The sequence below is a fragment of the Entelurus aequoreus genome, linkage group LG19, assembly GCF_033978785.1.
Source record: "Entelurus aequoreus isolate RoL-2023_Sb linkage group LG19, RoL_Eaeq_v1.1, whole genome shotgun sequence".
In the NCBI taxonomy this organism is placed as follows: domain Eukaryota; kingdom Metazoa; phylum Chordata; class Actinopteri; order Syngnathiformes; family Syngnathidae; genus Entelurus; species Entelurus aequoreus.
The window spans coordinates 29,905,384-29,926,757 of record NC_084749.1 but is presented as its reverse complement, the minus strand read 5'-3'; the positions used below and the strand labels follow the sequence as shown (position 1 = coordinate 29,926,757).

The window sequence follows — 21,374 nt, the reverse complement described above, 5'->3', positions numbered from 1 at the left end:
GCAGGTGGATGACTTTAGAGCTGTCACCGTTTCCACTAGAGTTTTAGAGTCTATGGCATTAAAGCTTGCCATCATTGCTGTGTTACTTTTGCCTAAATGGGGTGGTGATCCAACTTTTTTACTTGAGATATTGATGGTGCGTCTGATGCCTTCAATTTTATCAGTATAAAAGAATGCAAAGTCATTGCATTTCTGCGTGGAATGGAGTTCGGCTGGTATTTGTGTTGGGGGTTTAGTCAGTCTGTCAACGATTGTGAATAGGGTTTTGGCCTTATTTGTGTTGCTGTTTATGATATTGGAGAAGAATGTTTCTCTAGCACTTTTTAAGACTAAATTGTAGGCCTCGAGGCTCTCTTTATAGATGTCATGGTGAATATGAAGTTTTGTATTCCGCCAGATTCGTTCAGCCTTCCTGCACTCTCTTCTCTGGGCTGTTACAGCAGCAGATTTTCTCCAGGGTGCCTTTTGCTTGCCAGAAATCGTTTTAACTGTAACAGGTGCAATGATATCTATGATATTCACAATTTTGGAATTAAAGTTGCTTACAAGATCATCAGCATGACATGGGTTTAGAGGTGGTAGTGAGGAGATGGCGTTTTTAAAGAGGACATTAGCATGTTCATTTATGTACCGCTTTTTGACATTCTTTGATTCTGTTTGTGTGTCCGGAATTACAGAAATATTAAAGAAAACACAGAAATGATCAGACAATGAGGGATCAATCACAAGAACATCAGAAACATTGAGACCTTTTGTGATAATCAGGTCCAGGGTGTGTCCCTTATAATGTGTAGCCTCTTTCACATGTTGAGACAGTTCAAATGTGTCTAAAATAGTAAAAAGTTCTTTTGCGCCCTTGTCATTTAAATCGTCAATATGAAAATTAAAATCACCAGTTATAACCAGGCAGTCAAAGTCAGTGGAGATGCTAGACAATAGTTCAGTAAAATCATCAAAAAAATTTGCAGAATATTTAGGTGGCCTGTAGATAATTAACAAGAGAATTTTGGGAGAATGTAAATAGTCATGAAAAAATAAACGCATTGAACGAGAAGGTGTGTCCAAAGTTTTGGCCTGTACTGTATGTATATATATATATATATATATAAGGGGTGTAACAGTATTGTATATACAGCGGTATTTTGGTTTCTAAGTCTTCAAAATCATACCCTGACAACTGACGATATCAAACAAAAACTTGGTGTTGTCACGCCAAATTTCTTCCCTCTACAAAAACCTTCCCTCCCCATTTACTTCCGTGGTCATGTTTCCTCTTACGTCATTGACAGCGATCGATAGCACTTCGGCTTTGACTGCCCGTCGCTGGAAGGATACTTCGTCTTTGACAGCTGCTGGAATCTGAAGAAATCGATTATTGTTTTTTTTTTGTACAGGCGCGAAACAGGACAGTCGCGTGCAGGTTAAGGACCCCCGGCAACTTTGTGATTTTATTGGACGCAGCCCCGGAAGTAAATGGGGGAGGGAAGGTTTTTGTAGAGGGAAGAAATTTGGCGTGACAGCGTGTTGTTTTTAACGGCGCTTAACTTTTGGCGGGATCTGAAAATGAACTACATCTCCCACAATCCTCTGTGCAGTGTGGGGCGCAAGGTGGGGGCGTGGAACGCCGTAAGCAGGAAGTGTGTTCGTAGTCGATGAAAAGAACAGTTTTTTTTTGGCAAATCCTGAAAAATGTCACAAAAATCTTGCCATAACTATTCAAGTTACGTTGCTAACAAACAGACAAACAAACCCTTTGGCAGAGGTGAGGAAGTCTGCGTTCTGCAAAACAATATATTCGTCTTGAGTGTTTCCAAGGCGACACAGAGTCAGCCGGTCACGTCGCATCCCACGGAAGTAATCGCCCAAAAACAAATGTTCAACGCGGGAAACATGAGGAAACTGAAAAACTACTTGATAAGTCCTCAGTCCATCCATCCATTTTTCAACCGCTTGTTCCTCTCGATGTCGCGGGAGGCGAAAGGCAGCGTAAACCCTGGACAAGTCTCCACCTCAAAAAATGTATTTCAGAAACTATATTTGAAGCCAAACATTAGTTTGTGATGTATTTACATTATTCAAAGTTAAATTGTTAGTTTAAAAAGTAAAAGTTTAAAAACACTAAAGTGAACATTGTTTTACACTGGATGTTTACATTGTCACTTTAAATAAATGCAACTGTAAGTTTTTAATATTTGCTTGAAACAGTGGATGTCCCTGCACAATTCTTTGCACTTAAAATACATTTATGTATGATTTGAACATGTTAGCATTATGTTTGTCTTTAATTACAAGTACAACAAGGGACTCCTCCCAGTAGCTCCACCCACTTGGCTGATGACTTTATGAAATTGTTTACTAAGAAAATTGAACTCATTAGAAAGGAGATTAAAGATAACGCGTCTCTCCAACTGGGTTTATTAACGCAGACAGAATGTATGTACGACGGATACTGCTCTCCAAAATAATCTCTCTCTTTTTGAAGATATAACATTAGAGGAACTCCTGCGACTTGTAAATGGACAAAACATACACCATCTTTACTTAACCCACTTCCATGGAAACTTATCAAGGAGCTGTTTATAATATTAAGACCATAAGTGGTAAATATTATTAACTTATCACTTTCCTCTGATTTTGTTCCCCTAGCAATTAAAACAGCGGTTATTCACCCTCTGCTGAAAAGACCTAACCTCAATCCTGACCTCATGGTAAACTACAAGCCGGTGTCCCACCTTCCCTTTATCTCAAAAATCTTTGATAAAAATAGTTGCACAGTAGCTAAATTAACACAGCATCTAACAATCTCTGTGAACCCTTTAAGTCCAGTTTCAGGGCAAATTACTCTACGGAGACAGCCCTTGCAAAAATGACTAATGATCTTTTGCCAACTATGGATGCTGCTTTCGATACCGCTGATCATAGTATTCTATTAGAACGTATCAAAACACCTATTGGTATGTCAGACTTAGCCTTTTCTTGGTTTGACTCCTATCTTACTGACAGGATGCAGTGCGTCTTCCCTAACAATGTGACCTCGGAGTATGTTAAGGTAACATGTGGAGTTCCACAGGGTTTAGTTGTTGGCCCTGCACTCTTCAGCATCTACATGCTGCCGCTAGGTGACATCATACGCAAATACGGTGTTAGCTTTCACTGTTATGCTGATGACACCCAACTCTACATGCCCCTAAAGCTGACCAACACGCCGGATTGTAGTCAGCTGGAGGCGTGTCTTAATGAAATTAAACAATGGATGTCAAGCAATTTTGTGCAACTCAACGCTGAGAAAACAGAAACGCTGATTATTAGTCCTGCTAGACACCGACATCTATTTAATAATACCACCTTAACATTTGACAACCAAACAATTACACAAGGCGACTCTGTAAAGAATCTGGGTATTATCTTCGACCCAACTCTCTCGTTTGAGTCACACATTAAGAGTGTTACTAAAACAGTTTTTTTCATCTCCGTAATATCGCTAAAATTCATTCCATTTTGTCCACCACCGACGCTGAGATGCAAGACTTTTGACAAGAACAAGAAAGTTTGATCATATTACGCCTATACTGGCTCACCTGCACTGGTTTCCTGTGCACTTAAGATGTGACTTTAAGGTTTTACTACTTACGTATAAAATACTACACGGTCTAGCTCCATCTTGTCTTGCTGATTACCATATGTCCCCGCAAGAAATCTGCATTCTAAGAACTCCGGCTTATTAGTGATTCCCAGAGCCCAAAAAAAGTCTGCGGACTATAGAGCGTTTTCTATTTGGGCTCCAGTACTCTGGAATGCCCTCTCAGCGCTACCTCAGTAGAAGCATTTAAGTCCCATCTTAAAACTCATTTGTATACTGTAATAGACCCCTTTTTAGACCAGTTGATCTGCCGTCTCTCCTGCGTGAGGTATTACCAGGTGACCACGGATCAGCCTCCACGGATGAGACGCTAGCTGTTCAAAGTCGGGACTTCTGTGCATCAGTCGGTGACGTCTCAGCGCCCCGACATGTCTACATGCAAGAGGATCCTCTGCTGGCCCCACTATGGATTGGACTCTCACATTATTAACTGTATCCACTCGGTCCCCCCACATCTGCGGTCCCTGCGGGTTGAGGTTTTTATATATAAGTTAACTTTGATTGATTGAAGTGTGTTTATCCTAAACATTCCTGCCATTTATTTATGCACACAAACATTTTTAAGCCTTTTTTTTTTACCACAATAATATCGTAACGTGGCCTTAATACCGTGATAATATCGTACCGTGAGATTTGATACCGTTACATCCCTAATAAAAATGTATACATATATAGTAGTGTGTATATATATATATATATATATATATATATATATATATATATATATATATATATATATATATATATATATATACATACATATATATATATATATATATATATATATATATATATATACATACACATACATATATATATATACGCACATATATGTATATATATATATTGATATATACACATATCAATCAATCAATCAAAGTTTATTTATATAGCCCTAAATCACGAGTGTCTCAGAGGGCTGCACAAACCACAATGACATCCTCGGCTCAGATCCTTCTTACCACAGAATTTTCCTCCAGACGGTCTTATCTTTGACCATGTGATGTCAGATGAAACAAAAATTGAGCTGTTTGGCCACAATTCCCAGCAATATGTTTGGAGGATAAAAGGTGAGGCCTTTAATTCCAGGAACACCATCCCTACCGTCAAGCATGGTGGTGGTAGTATTATGCTCTGGGCCTGTTTTGCTGCCAAAGGAACTGGTGCTTTACAGAGAGTGAATGGGACAATGAAAGGAGGTTTACCTCTACAGCCCAGAGGTTGGGTCTTGGGCGCAGTTGGGTGTTCCAACAGGACAATGAGCCCAAACACACGTCAAAAGTGGTAAAGGAATGGCTAAATAAGGCTAGAATTAAGGTTTTAGAATGGCCTGACTTAAACGTGTGGACAATGCTGAAGAAACAAGTCCATGTCAGAAAACCAACAAATTTAGCTGAACTGCACCAATTTTGTCAAGAGGAATGGTCAAAAATTCAACTAAATGTGAATTAGTTTTTTGTGATAGAGTGATTGGAGCACATACTTGTTAGTCACAAAAACATTCATTAAGTTTGGTTCTTTTATGAATTTATTATGGGTCTACTGTAAATGTGACCAAATCTGCTGGTAGGTATGGTGTTCCTGGGATTAAAGGCCTCACCTTTTCTCCTCCAAACATATAGCTGGGTATTGTGACCAAACAGCTCAATTTTTGTTTCATCTGACATCACATGGACAAAGATAAGACCTTCTGGAGGAAAGTTCTGTGGTCAGATGAAACAAAAAATGAGCTACCTACCGTCAAGCATGGTGGTGGTAGTATTATGCTCTGGGCCTGTTTTGCTGCCAATGGAACTGGTGCTTTACAGAGAGTAAATGGGACAATGAAAAATGAGGATTACCTCCAAATTCTTCAGGACAACCTGAAATCATCAACCTGGAGGTTGCGTCTTGGGCGCAGTTGGGTGTTCCAACAGGACAATGACCCCAAACACACGTCAAAAGTGGTAAAGGAATGGCTAAATCAGGCTACAATTAATGTTTTAGAATGGCCTTCCCAAAGCCCTGACTTAAACGTGTGGGCAATGCTGAAGAAACAAGTCCATGTCAGAAAACCAACACATTTAGCTGAACTGCACCAATTTTGTCAAGAGGAGTGGTCAAAAATTCAACCAGAGCTTGCCAGAAGCTTGTGGATGGCTACTAAAAGCGCTTTATTGCAGTGAAACTTGCCAAGGGACATGTAACTAAATATTAACATTGCTGTATGTATACTTTTGACCCAGCAGATTTGCTCACATTTTCAGTAGACCCATAATAAATTCATAAAAGAACCAAACTTCACAAATGTTTTTTGTGACCAACAAGTATGTGCTCCAATCACTCTATCACAAAAAAATAAGAGTTGTAGAAATGATTGGAAACTCAAGACAAATGTATGTAAACTTTTGACCACGACTGTATATATGTGTAAAAATTGCTTTTAAAAATGCAAAATGTGCCCAATACGGTAAATAAAACATGTCTGAAACTTCTTCCCAACAGTGCCATACAAGGGAGAATTTTCCATACGTGTTATGGATTTCATTCTGTCGTGTAAGAAACACAACATAAAACAGTAAATATGTCTCTTTAAATGTCCTCCATAATGACAAACAAATAAATCTTAGCAAGTCAGTAGCATAAACAAGCTTGTACACAACAGTTATTAAATGGATTCTGTCCCCAAAGAAAAAAAAGTCTGATCTTAGGCTCCCATGTGGAGCCATTATTGGCCAGAGGCTCAAGGTCTGTGATGCTGTAGCAGCCCTCGCTGACCTGCTAACATTTATAGTTCTAATGGGTTTTTTTATGCCTATGTCATTAATTCCCACAGAGATTGGAGAGCAAAATTGCTTGTACCTTTTTCTGTGGTATTTCAACTTTATAGCATTATGCTCAGATATGTCACCTTCCATCATCTCTTTTTTAACAACCTGTCCTGTCACCCGTTGTCAAATGAAATGCGGAGGACCATTGTGGTATCTAGGACTTGAAATGAATTTTTAATAAGGTTGCGTAAAAAAGCTTTGCCAATGTAATTTGTTTCTCATTATTGGCTCAGTCTGTGCCGGGAAGTCGGGAGAGGTTTGTGGAAAATGACTTCCATAAAACTGCTTGGAATCATATCATTTTAACAAGGTAATATAATAAAGCTGGCGTCCACTCTGGGTGGTTGGCAAACTTTTATTTTGTTTTTAGAAAAAATAAGTTTGTACAAAATAACTTCTGTAAAAGATTCAGTGTGAAAAAAAATAACAAAAAGGCCTAGCACCATCTATTGAGACACATTAATTGGGGAGAAAGAGGTTAGTTGTCACGCTTTTTACTCGAATGTGAATTGTTTGTGGTCCAAACATCAGAGCACAGACCTCCATGCTCAGCTCTGAATCCAAAAGGCGATCCGGATCACCCCCCCAAAAAATCTAATCACTCGTTCCTTATTACATTTCTGACATTTTGTCAAAGTTTGGTGAAAATCCACCCATAACTTTTTGAGCAAAAAAATAAACATCGTGAACCCTCTTGCCAATCATCAACTCCTTTGTCTCTGTGGGTGGAGGCGGGGCCGCTAGCATACACACACACACAGAGAAGGTTGAGCCTTGTCATGTAAATGTAAGGTAATGAGTAGAAATGGTCTAGATCGGCCCCCGAAATCGTATCACTTGTTCGTTATCGTATTTCGGATATTTACGTCTATATCTTTTTGAGCTATGTTGCGAACTAATTGACGGACAAATTCATACAAATATGCGGCGGTAATAATCATCCCTACTGTACATTAAATTGAAGATTGAGGTGCTTGCTTGAAATGTGTATCCCTCTTACTTTTTTAAATTTTATTTATTGTCATAAAGAGGTAATAAAACTAAGGTAAATGCTGGTTGTCACACACTATGGGTTTGGTTTAGAGACGTCCGATAATATCCTGACTGCCGATATTATCGGCCGATAAATGCTTTAAAATGTAATGTCGGAAATTATTGGTATCGGTTTCAAAAAGTAATAGTTATGACTTTTTAAAATGCTGCTGTGTACACGGACGTAGGGAGAAGTACAGAGCGCCAATAAACCTTAAAGGCACTGCCTTTGTGTGCCGGCCCAGTCACATAATATCTACGACTTTTCACACACACAAGTGAATGCAACGCATACTTGGTCAACAGCCATACAGGTCACACTGAGGGTTACCGTATAAACAACTTTAACACTGTTACAAATATGCGCCACACTGTGAACCCACACCAAACAAGAATGACAAACACATTTCGGGAGAACATCCGCACCGTAACACAACATAAACACAACAGAACAAATACCCAGCACCCCTTGCAGCACTAACTCTTCCGGGACGCTACAATATACACCCCCCGCTACCCCCTAACCCCCACCTCAACCCCGCCCCCCCAACCCCGCCCAACTCAACCTCCTCATGCTCTCTCAGGGAGAGCATGTCCCAAATTCCAAGCTGCTGTTTTGAGGCTTTAAAAAAAAAAAGAATGCACTTTGTGACTTGAATAATAAATATGGCAGTGCCATATATCGGAAATCGGCAAAAAAGCCATTATCGGACATCTCTAGTTTGGTTGTCACAATTTTATTGTAAAAAAGGCAAAATGGCAGTAGTTTACACTGACAAGGTGACAAATACAGAATAAACTTGGCACAAAATGAAGAACATTAAGAGTAAACATCTTTAAGCCAGCCTACTGTATATGTGAGTATATATGAGTTTACATGACAACCAATATGCAATTTCTGGCTAGCAACATGTCTAATCACCGTGTTAAACTACTTAGCTAGCTAATATTTTAGAATACAGCTTTTTCCCCCACACTTTATTGGACAATTTTTTTGGTATAAAGAAATTGTGTAAAAGCCAAGAAAACAAATACTGAGGATGTTTACAATTTGACATGAAAAACACAAACAGTCTTCTTACCTCAAATTCAACTGTCCTACTCCACGGAAGACTATGTAAGTGAGCTCTGCCCCCTATTTTGTACATTTCCATAACACAATTTGAGAGACAGCGCCCACTGGTGGCGATATATACCGCGTGTGACAACTAACCTCGTTTTCCGCTACATCAACATAGAAAACAGTCGTTTTAGATCACCATCACCAAACACACTTACCATCTCTACAATGGTACACATTTTAAATAAATGCAGTTATTTTCTCAAATATATGCACGTGTTCTCATTATTTGGTCGTTCAAGTTCAATTGTACGATTGGGCTCTAAAGTTAAACAAAATGTAATTTGTTGTATGTCACGTCTTGCAAGCATTCCTTGCGAGAGCTCAGCTACACGAGCGTCTAAAGCAGGGGTGTCCAAACTTTTTCCAGAGAGGGCCGCATACAGAAAAGTTGAAGAATGCCACTTTGATAGATTTTGTATGTTAAACATACTAAAAGTAACACAATGTAGGTCAGGGCACCCCAAACTTTTTTACTCGGGGGCCGCATTAGGTTAAAAAAATTTGGCCGGGGGCCGGGCTGTGTGTGTGTGTGTGTGTGTGTGAGAGTGTGTGTGTGTGTGTGTGTGTGTATATATATATATATATATATATATATATGTATATATATATATATATATATATATATATGTATATATATATATATATATATATTACCCATTCTGTGTTATGTGTTTTATGTTGCACGATTGCACCAAGAAAAATTCCTAGTTTGTGAACCCGTTCTCAAACAATGGCAATAAAAACTATTCTGATTCTGATTTTCCTCACGCACTAAAAGAGTGCGCACTTGCCGCACGCTCGCCCGACAATGCGGCGCGAGTGCGATGATGTCACGTTATCCATGGGAAAAAGCATTTTTGGACAATATGATTTGCCTCAGCGGCTAGGAGACACCGAGAGTAACAAGCGGTAGAAAATAGATTAGGAGGGACACTTTTTTTTTTAAACTTGAGACTTCCCACGGGCCAGATTTTGGACGCTGGCGGGCCACATTCGGCCCACAGGCCGTAGTTTGGGAACCACTGATCTAAACTTTACCTCTGCCTGGTATTTTTTTCTATACTTTTATTGTTATATTTTCAGAATGTGTTTGTTCTATTTTTAAGATAAAGTAAGACAAAGAAAACAATCTGAAGTTGTCTTTAGTTTTTAGTTTTAATGCCATGATTTTAATATTCCGGCCCGCGTGTCTGCAGATTTCCCTCCATGCGGCCCCTGAGCTCAAATGAGTTGGACACCCCTATGTACAATAATACAGTATACTGTATGTAACAGCTGCAGCAACAAAAAGGGCAGCATAAAATAGAGAGTAGATCCAGCAGAAAATAGACATTATAAACAAAGACAGGTAGCTAACATAGAAGTGGAAGGACAAATTTAAATAAAAACTTTAGACTTCCCGCGGGCCGGATTTTGGACACTGGCGGGCCGTATATGACCCGCGGGCCGTAGTTTGGGGACCCCTGATGTAGGTCAATCAATATATGCTAAACTATCAGCACAAAAAATCTTAGCTTTGTGTTACAGGTGTAACAGCAAATTAGTGTAATATCTAATCTAATGGCCGTTATATTTCATTTCTTCTTATTATTCTTTACTAATATTGTCATTATTATGCCAACTAAAACATTTGTGAAAACTTAGCATATCTTGCATAAAAAGTGTAAACATGCCTATCAAAGACTATAGAGTATACAGTAAAATGCTCAAGCTGTCTGACATTTTGTTTTGTGTGTGATTTGGACCAGTTCGTTCTATTCTTTGTTTTTTGTGTAATGTTCTAATCCGGGACGTGTTTATTTTCTCTATAGAACTTGCCGCGGCCCAAGAAAAGACAAGGTCTGAGCCGCAAATGGGCCCTGGACCGCACTTTGAACACAACTGCTTTAAAATACATTTTTGGTGGAATGCCACCACAGAAGGGTGCCAGTAATGACAAAGGGGAAAAGTGTGATTGTAACCATAGAATGGGGAAAACCAACTAGTAAAACGTACAAGTAGAGCTGCTAATTTTTTTTTTTAAACTTGCTCTTAGAGCACAAGCAACTGCATGATCTTTAATGTGTCGTCAAATTGTATGCACAGTTGCACTCAAAGTACTAAAACCTCATTGTAAATCCTTGTATTATTATACACTAAAACTAATTAAATATTTCAACAACATGAGTGTTTGTTTTTAATTTGAAAGTTTTTTTACATTTTGAAAAGACATGAATACAATGATTGTCCAGTTCAACTATAAATCATCATTATCGCATTGTTAAAATGAGCTTAATTAAGAAAAAAACTGTTAAAAATGTTAAAGAGTCGGAATGCATTTACGTTATATATTTCATTGGGTATGGACTGACAGTGAGCTAAAGGTCTGGTGCATAGTGATGAATGACACACCTTTGTTTTGTGCATCATTGCGGCTCCCCTGAATCAATAGTCCAAATGTGTGTGTGTGTGTGTGTGTGTGTGTGTGTGTGTGTGCGCGCGTTACCTGCAGGAATTATTTGTTCTTCTTATGTCTCTTTCTGCTCGGTAAAGTGTTGAACTGGATGACGTTGAAGTAGATAAACATTCCCAAGAAATGCACGAAAGCAAACGTGGACACCAGGACAGGAAACAAGTCGGGCAGATGAGGTGGCGTGTCGAATGTTACGTTGGCGGCGCTCAAACACGCCATGGCCGTGACACTGATGTAGAACTGGAACGCAAACAGAGGGGAAGGTAGAAAAATAATCATACAGTTTATCTAAAAGTGTTCAACAGACGGTTATTTTTTTACACTTATGTTGATATTCTGACTTTTCCATCAAAAAGTAGCATTCAGTACTCCAAGAAGAAGCAAAAATACATTTTACGTCTGAATTTGTTTAGGGCTGTCAAAATTAACGTGTCAAATTATTCCATCCTCTTTATGAATGTGATTAAAAAACACAAAGTAATTTTACTCTGTGAAGCGCAAAATGACTCAAAAATCCCTGAAGCCTCCCTGGCAACACATTTTGTCCAAATAGTGTTAGCGTCGTGGATTAATTTATATTAAAAGTGCCCGTGAGAGACATGCGGTAGAAAATAGATGCATGGATATTAATCGTGATTATTTGAACTTAATCCACAGCAACCCTGTTTAATCTGATTAAAAATAATGATATGTTCCAACAAGTCTCAAAGCTGATATGTATAGCTATAAACGGGAAATGAACAAATAGATTAATAAGAGTCTAGAGAGGTTACTAATATAAGAACTGTTTGTGTGTCAACATTGTCACAGTCAGTACAGGACACGTACGAGGAGGGCGGGTCGATCCATAAATTGGTGGTGTTGACACCAAGGGTAGTACCTCTATATCAGGGGTGTCCAAACTGCAGCTCGGGGGCCATTTGCGGCCCGGAGCTCGGTTTTTATTGGCCCCCTATAGACAAACTAAACAGGTCCCAAATTACAAACCCCGTTTCCATATGAGTTGGGAAATTGTGTTAGATGTAAATATAAACGGAATACAATGATTTGCAAATCATTTTCAACCCATATTCAGTTGAATATGCTACAAAGACAGCATATTTGATGTTCAAACTGATAAACATTTTTTTTTTGCAAATAATCATTAACTTTAGAATTTGATGCCAGCAACACGTGACAAAGAAGTTGGGAAAGGTGGCAATAAATACTGATAAAGTTGAGGAATGCTCATCAAATACTTATTTGGAACATCCCACAGGTGAACAGGCAAATTGGGAACAGGTGGGTGCCATGATTGGGTATAAAAGTGGATTCCATGAAATGCTCAGTCATTCACAAACAAGGACGGGGCGAGGGTCACCACTTTGTGAACAAATGCGTGAGCAAATTGTTGAACAGTTTAAGAAAAACCTTTCTCAACCAGCTATTGCAAGAAATTTAGGGATTTCACCATCTACGGTCTGTAATATCATCAAAGGGTTCAGAGAATCCGGAGAAATCACTGCACGTAAGCAGCTAAGCCCGTGACCTTCCATCCCTCAGGCTGTACTGCATCAACAAGCAACATCAGTGTGTAAAGGATATCCCCACATGGGCTCAGGAACACTTCAGAAACCCACTGTCAGTAACTACAGTTGGTCGCTACATCTGTAAGTGCAAGTTAAAACTCTCCTATGCAAGGCGAAAACCGTTTATCAACAACACCCAGAAACGCCGTCGGCTTCGCTGGGCCTGAGCTCATCTAAGATGGACTGATACAAAGTGGAAAAGTGTTCTGTGGTCTGACGAGTCCACATTTCAAATTGTTTTTGGAAACTGTGGACGTCGTGGACGTCGTGTCCTCTGGACCAAAGAGGAAAAGAACCATCCGGATTGTTATAGGCGCAAAGTTGAAAAGCCAGCATCAGTGATGGTATGGGGTTGTATTAGTGCCCAAGACATGGGTAACTTACACATCTGTGAAGGCGCCATTAATGCTGAAAGGTACATACATGCATACATACATACATACATACTTGGAGCAACATATGTTGCCATCCAAGCAACGCCCCTGCTTATTTCAGCAAGACAATGCCAAGCCACGTGTTACATCAACGTGGCTTCGTAGTAAAAGAGTGTGGGTACTAGACTGGCCTGCCTGTAGTCCAGACCTGTCTCCCATTGAAAATGTGTGGCGCATTATGAAGCCTAAAATACCACAACGGAGACCACCGGACTGTTGAACAACTTAAGCTGTACATCAAGCAAGAATGGGAAAGAATTCCACCTGAGAAGCTTCAAAAATGTGTCTCCTCAGTTCCCAAACGTTTACTTAGTGTTGTTAAAAGGAAAGGCCATGTAACACAGTGGTGAACATGCCCTTTCCCAACTACTTTGGCACGTGTTGCAGCCATGAAATTCTAAGTTAATTATTATTTGCAAAAAAAATATAAAGTTTATGAGTTTGAACATCAAATATCTTGTCTTTGTAGTGCATTCAATTGAATATGGGTTGAAAAGGATTTGAAATCATTGTATTCTGTTTATATTTACATCTAACACAATTTCCCAACTCATATGGAAACAGGGTTTGTAAAACAAAAAACTATTAAAAATTAAACTGGACCAAATCCCATAAAAATGGGACCTGAAAACCAAAATAGCCGACAGCCTGAGCGTCTTACTGTATAAGGTCTTTGAGGATTTCTGTATGTCCTGTCATGATAAAAAAGTGTACACATTTCTTGAGAAACATGATATGTTTTTGAGTGTACTAAAGCTCTCAAAAGCATTTCAGTTGAAGGTACAATAGCAATATTAGTAAATACAAGCTTACTTTCGAGCACAGTTAGCATAAATAAAAATAAAATCATTATTAAAATAATCATGAATTATTTTATTGCTTTGTTGTCTATAACACAAAGCTAAGATGTAGAAGTTTTTTTCAAATGTTAGCATATGTTCACCTACATTTTTTTGGTTTGAGTATTTTTCATATACAAAATGTATAAAAGTGGCCCTCGCATCATTCAATTTTTCTCTATGTGGCCCTCGCTGGAAAATGTTTGGACACCTCTGCCCTATATGATCCATACTGGAATAATTAGGTTAACATTTTTATTTTACAAAAATCTTTTTAGGATTGATACTAGAATGATTAGATTGATATGTTTATATTTTCAAAGCTTTTAATTTTTTTGGTAACGTTTACAAACTCAGGAATTATTTCCCTGAACACAGGAGGACTTTGAAGGCAAAACACAAAGGATTTAAAAGAGTAGTAGAAAGTAATTTTTGTTTTTGTTTAGTTATTGTGTATTATTGACTTTTGACAGTTAAAATGTATTAGTATCAACTCATCTCACTCATAGATGATTGGTATCGGAATCGGCAGCATAAAACCTTGATATGAACATCACTATTAATGACCATTTTAAATAATTGAAAAACAGTATAAAAGGGTCCATAAATGTCCAAAAAGAGTACAATCACATCTACAATTTTTAAATGTTAGCTGTTTGAGACAGATTTCCCTAAAAGGTCTAAGGAATTCAGCGAAAGTGACTCCCACAAAAGCAATCTTGTCAATGTTTAACATCATTGTTTATTTTTTTCTGCAACATGCTGTGGGACGTAGAGGGAAGAACGTTGAGTGACAAGTGCGTTAGGTCTGAATACAGTGGCAACTGTAGTCAATAAAAATATGCTACAAACTTAAAAAGGTTTATATTATGCAGAACCCACATTTCAAGAGAACCATCCGTCATTTATCGGCAGTTATATGTAAGGAAATATTTTTGATGTCAAAGCAAAGTAAGCCAAAGCCTTCAATCCTTTTTTGGTGTATGTGACAATAGTGATGGGATCGGCAGTTCTTTTGACTGTACTGAATCACTAGAATCAGTTCCTTAAATTGATTCGTTCAAAAAATTAGTTCACCGAATCACCCCCCCCCCCCCAAAAAAAAAAAATTGGGGGGGGGGGGGCGTGCGTAGTACAGACAGTACAGTGCAGACATTCGCGCACTGCGTAGGGACTCGCGTTAATCTAACAACAACAGTTGCAGTAGAAGGGATAATAATAATAATAATAATAATAATATGAATCAGAATTGATCCCCAAGGAGAAATTTATTTTTGTTACAATAACTGTGTAAATAATAGCCTATTTATGTGTACATACATTAGTTATTATTTTTATTTTAAATCTTCTCAAAACAGTTTTCATGTGGCTTGTTTTCATGGGATCGGCAGTTCTTTTGACTGTACTAATCACTAGAATCAGTGACTGACAACGCCACACTGTGGCCGCAGTTCAGTACGTGAACCGAATCACTTCTGCAGTTCTTTTGACTGTACGAATCACTAGAATCAGTGACTGACAACGCCACACTGTGGCCGCAGTTCAGTACGTGTACCGAATCACTTCTGCAGCAGCAGTACAGTTTAATTGCAAATCAGCATTATTATAATGATGATGATAGCTACTAAACAACAACAACAACAGTTGCAGTAGAATGGATAATAATAATAATAATAATATGAATCAGAATTGATCCCCGAGAAATTTATTTTTGTTACAATAACTGTGTAAATAATAGCCTATGTATGTGTACATACATTAGTTATTATTTTTATTTTAAATCTTCTCAAAACAGCCTGCCCTACACGTTACCCTCCGCCCCTCCCCCTCGCGTCGCTGCTGCTCAGCCTGCACGGATTTTCTTTAACTTTATGTGTTGAGATAATGGGGACGTGTGTTTGTTTTCATGTGGCTTGAGTCAACATTAGCCGTTAGCTTGGAGAATGAATGGAGAACGGATGCCAATGGCATGAAACATATCCCCGCGACGGGGGGAGAATCACTCGCGGCATTGGGGCAAGCAGAGCAGAGAGCGAGAGCGTTGACGTTCACTGAGTGATTCATGTCGTTAATCCGTGGTGAGCGAATCGTTCGCTCAGTCCCTCCCCCCGCCCTCTCATTGGCTGCGTTGTTTGCCGACGTCGAGGGTTCAGTGAGTCACAGAATGCGCCAGTTCCACTCATACCGGCATGGTCGCAGCGGAGCTCAACTGAACTGAGAAAGGAACGAATCAGTTCATGAAGTGATTCGGTTCAGTACGTTCACTCAAAAGATTCGTTCTTTCGAACGAATCGTTCGCGAACGACACAACACTATGTGACAAACTGCCACATTGTTCAGGTTTCTGTTTCGTGCAGTCGCAAAGTTAACGTCCTCAGTGCACCTCTCAGCATCAGTTAACCAAGTAGGAACAACTACCAACAGTATCACAAGAACCTTCACCTGATCAATTAGATCTCTGACTGCTGGCAGGATGGGATGCCTCTTAGGAGGTCTACAGCTTCTGTGCTTGATATGTACTGTAGGTGTTCTTTAACTGGCTTAACTGCAACACTCTCCTGTTGATCTCTAGATATTGCTCCACAGTGGCATCACTTTTTTACTTATAAGAACATTCTTAAACTTCTGAAGAACGTCAAGGCTTGTTTTATGAAACCGCTCTCTGAATTGCACATCTGTTGTATTGTAACTATTTATTTCAGACATGTATAATAACAGAAAATAATAATAACTGTCTGTGCCTAATCCATTCCATAATTTGATTCCACATACTGATAAACTACTAAAGGTTATAAGTGGGGATGTGGTGAACTGAATGCAAACCATATGCATGTGTTGTTTACCTGCCAAGTGTTGTTACTCTTTTGGGAAGGGGTACAAAATTATGAAGAAATCATTACTATGCTTAAAAGGGAATGTGCAAATAGAAAATATGCTGGGCATAAATATAAAGCAGAAACTGAAATCCACACATGTACATCTATTTACCAAATTTAGAACCACTGCAAATAAACAGATAAAAACTTGGAAAGAGACCGCAGCACCTAAAACAAAATCCCGGCCACAGCCCTGTACTAAATATTAGAAATGGAAATATTAACATTTAGTATTAGAGAAAAAAATCCAGAAGATGTCTCTAATATAATAATTGATATAGATGATAGTATATAAACAGAATGTAGGTCAATATTGCATGAGTGTATGTGTACATATATGTATATGATATATACTATAAGGATAGGTAAACACGCCATCTCCGCAGTATGATTCTCTGTATATCTATGCATACCAAAGACTATAAAAATTATACCCATTACCTTCCTGCATGACACTCAGCATCAAGGGTTGGAATTGGGGGTTAAATCACCAAAATGACTCCCGGGCGCGGCCACTGCTGCTGCTCACTGCTGCTGCTCACTGCTCCCCTCACCTCCCAGGGGGTGATTAAGGGTGATGGGTCAAATGCAGAGGATAATTTCACCACACAGAGTGCGTGTGTGACAATCATTGGTACTTTACCTTTAACTTAATAAGAATATCAAGATGGGAGTGTTTTTTTTAGTTTTTATATACATACATGACATTCACTAGAATTATAGTTTACTTCTGTTAAAAGGGGCAATGTTAAAGGACAAGATTTTGCGTAACTGTGAAATCATTGCAATAAAATATATATATATATATATATATATATATATATATATATATATATATATATATATATATATATATATATATATATATATATATATATATATATACATACAAAGGTTTTAAGTGTTGTTCGCACATACAAATGTTTTAAGTTAACTTTTCCCCTCAGGTTATATTTATTCTGTTGTGTTGTTTCAAGTATCTTGACAAACTACCCTCTGAAGTAATCCACAGAAGCTGCTAGGGGCATGCTTTACCAGCTCGGCCCTTTGGTGGCTTTCGGGTATGTAGTGAGGTGAATATCTCTATGCTGTCAAAGATCTGATTAAATTGTTCCTATTTTCTTTGCTCTTGCAGAGCTGTCAACATAAGCTACTGCAACCTTCATGCCTGCAACTGTAATGGTTTGCTTTTAAAAGAGTTTGTTGTTGTTTGTCATCAAGATTTTCCAAAGCAGCACTGTTTTCTTTCTGGAATCTGTTAAGGAGACCATTTGCCCTAGTAGCTGCTTTGGAGCCACCAGTTGAAGCCTCTCCTTTAAAGTTAATTAGCTGTGGCATAAATACATTGGGGTTTGAATAACAGTTTTATAATGATAATGTCTAGGATAAGGGTCCTCAATAGGCAAAATGTCTAGGATAGTGGTGCTCAATAGGCAACCTGCAACATTACACAAAAACTTATCAATGGAGGAGATACAGTACATTGTAAGTGGTTGAATAGCTCAATAAGTAATCTGAAGGGGACCAGAATTAAAATTTCAGTCAGGGTGAATGTACCTATCTTGATGTCCCGATCCCGATCATGGGATCGAATCTGCGCTAATATTTGCTTCTTTTTTTTAAATTTATTGTTGATCCGCTGATAAGCTGATCTTTACCACAGCTGTGTCCCAGTTTGGGCTGTAATGCTTCATCTAGTAAATCGATTAATTCAATTAGACAAAGGCATTGATTTGTATTTTGTTGCTTCGGTGATTTGTTTAATGAGTGAAATACGCGCAAGACCAATAGCACGCAAATGAGAGAGCTCCACCTATAGGCGATATAGCTTCCACTGACGATGATGATGCGTGTGTGTGCATGTGGGGGCGGGGACAGTGAAGTGCGATAAAGACTGGTACCTTAAAGAAAAAAACAAGAAAGTGGAAAAGAGAGAAGAGGATGTAAACTGTCAAAGGTTTTGCGATCATTTACTTTTCTTCTTACAAAATAATTTGTGTTATTGTTTACAAACTCAGGAGTCTGGACACAGGAAGGCTTTGAGGGCAAAACCCAAATGATTTAGATGGAAGCCAATAGTAAACATTACAAAACTACGGATCAACCGACCAAGAGGGATCAGATACAACAAAAATAAAAAACAGGCCCCAGAACAGAGCCCTGGGCAACTCCACATAACAGGTTGGACACATCGGACATTACACATGAAAACTTCTTAAATTTATATGAGAAGTAAAGGACTGGATAACAGCACCAGAAAAGCCCATCTCAGATTTGAGTCGGTTAATCAGTATACTGTGATCCTCAGTATCAAAGGCAGATGTCAAATCTACTAAAACCAAAACAGAGAAGCGACCAGAGTCACATCACTGGAAACTTTCAAAAGATCAGTTTCGGTGGAGTGGATTGACCTCGAGCCAGATTGATATTTATAATGAAAATCATGCTGTTCCATTAACAAAGTTAGCTGCTTAGCTACCGCTTTTCCCAGGATTTTTGACATGAAGGGGATATTTTATAAGGGCCGATAATTTATAAGATCCACCAGATCAAGATTAAGCTTTCTAAAAATGACATTTAAAAAAACAAACTGTGGATCGAGCCAGACTAAAAGTGAAAGATTTATCAATGTTGCCACCCAGGAACCAACAACATCAAAAACATTTAAGAGCAGTGGAGGAGGAACAATGTCCACAGGGCTCGATATGGGTTTCATCTTGCCCACTAAAACCTAAACATCCTGTAGGCTGACAGGAGTAAAGGAAGACCATGGTGAGCACACAGGGGCTTATGAAGTGCACACACTATCCAAAAGAGGAGTGATATTGGCCCCTATATCTTGCACTTTGTTCACAAAGATGTTAAAAAATATATTACAGTCATCCTGTATGTACATGGGCACATGCGGAGATGGGGATGCAACAAGATTTTCAGAATCAGAATCAGAATCAGAATAGTTTTATTGCCATTGTTTGAGAATGGGTTTACAAACTAGGAATTTTTCTTGGTGCAATTGTGCAACATAAAACACATATAACACATATTTGGTAATAAAAAGAGCTGTAACTGAGCTATCAGATCATGTTATAGACTTAGAAGGAATTCAAGGAGCTACTGTTTGGAGTTATTGTTCATGTGCCTGATGGCCGAGGGGAAAAAACTGTTCAGGTGGCGGGAGGTGTGGGTCTGGATGGAGCGTTGTCTCCTGCCTGAGGGGAGAGGGGAGAATATTTTGTGTCCAGGGTGAGAAGAGTCAGCTGTGATCCGACCCACACGCCTCCTGGTCCTAGAGGAGAACAAGTCCTGGAGGGATGAGAGCTTGCAGCCAATCACCTTCTTAGCAGCAAGTATGATGCGCTGCAGTCTATGCTTATCCTGGACTGTGGCGCCGGGGAACCACACAGTGATGGAGGATGTCAGGATGGACTCGATGATGGCTGAGTAAAACTGCACCAGCATCTCGGTCGGCACCTTAAGTTTCCTCAGCTGCCGCAGGAAGTACATCCTCTGCTGCGCCTTCTTGATGAGGGAGCTGATGGTCGGCTCCCACTTGAGGTCTTGGATGATGGTGGTGGCCAAAAAACAGAAGGAGTCCACAATGGAGACGGGGGTGGGAGAGTCAATCAGGGTGAGGGGGGATGGTGGGGCTGTGACTTTCCTGAAGTCCATGATCATCTCCACTGTTTTCTGGGCGTTCAGCTCCAGGTTGTTGAGGCTGCACCAGGACGCCAGCCGGTCCACCTCTCTCCTGTAGGCGGACTCATCGCCATCTGAGATGAGCCCGATGAGGGTGGTGTCCTCCGCAAACTTGAGCAGTTTTACGTACTGGTGACTGGAGGTGCAGCAGTTTGTATACAGGGAGAAGAGCCAGGGGGAGAGTACACAGCCCTGAGGAGTACCAGTGTTCGTGTTTCGACTGTCCGAGACAATCTACCCCAGCCGCACGTGCTGTCTTCGGTCTGTCAGGAAGTCATTGATCCAACTGCATAGGGAGTCGGGCACGCTGAGCTGGTAGAGCTTGTCTCGTAGCAGTCCAGGGAGGATGGTGTTGAAGGCAGAGCTGAAGTCCACAAACAGGATCCTAGCGTAGGTTCCTGGGGAGTCCAGATGCTCCAGGATGAAGTGGAGGGCCAGGTTCACTGCATCATCCACAGACCTGTTGGCTCTGTAGGCGAACTGCAGTGGGTCCAGGAGGGGGGCGGTGATGTCTTTGAGGTGGGGCAGGACCAAGCGCTCAAAGGACTTCATGACCACAGACGTCAGCGCAACCGGCCTGTAGTCATTTAGTCCTGTGATCCGTGCTTTCTTGGGGACAGGGACAATGGTGGAGGTCTTAAAGCAGGACGGCACGCGGCATAGCTCAAGAGAGGTGTTAAAAATGTCAGTGAAGACAGGAGCCAGCTGATCCGCACAGTGTCTGAGAGTGGAGGGGGGGATACCATCCGGCCCGGGGGCCTTCTGCGTATTCAGTTTCAAGAACTGCCGGCGTACATCCTCTTCTCGGATGGAGAGGGCCTTTACAGTCCTATGATGTTCTTGGAGTCCTGTGATATCCTTGGAGTCCTTTACCTCCTTTTATGAAGTGCTGGCATTGGTGGGG

General features: G+C 39.8%; 2 protein-coding genes across 3 annotated transcripts in view; one reads left to right on the top strand and one right to left on the bottom strand.

Annotated features, from left to right (window-relative positions):
• Positions 1 to 10,695, top strand: part of LOC133635257 (potassium voltage-gated channel subfamily H member 4-like) — a 50,681-nt gene extending 39,986 nt beyond the window's left edge. The window contains exon 3 of the transcript XR_009822039.1: positions 10,417 to 10,695. The gene's annotated coding sequence lies outside the window, so the exon portion shown is untranslated. The remainder of the gene's footprint in view (positions 1 to 10,416) is intronic.
• alg6 (ALG6 alpha-1,3-glucosyltransferase) overlaps positions 1 to 21,374 on the bottom strand; it is a 106,283-nt gene that overhangs the window by 39,318 nt on the left and 45,591 nt on the right. For both annotated transcript variants that reach the window (XM_062028257.1, XM_062028256.1), the window contains exon 14: positions 11,091 to 11,297. In XM_062028257.1, coding sequence (XP_061884241.1) covers positions 11,100 to 11,297 — 198 coding nt within the window. In that variant the 3' untranslated portion in view covers positions 11,091 to 11,099. The remainder of the gene's footprint in view (positions 1 to 11,090; positions 11,298 to 21,374) is intronic.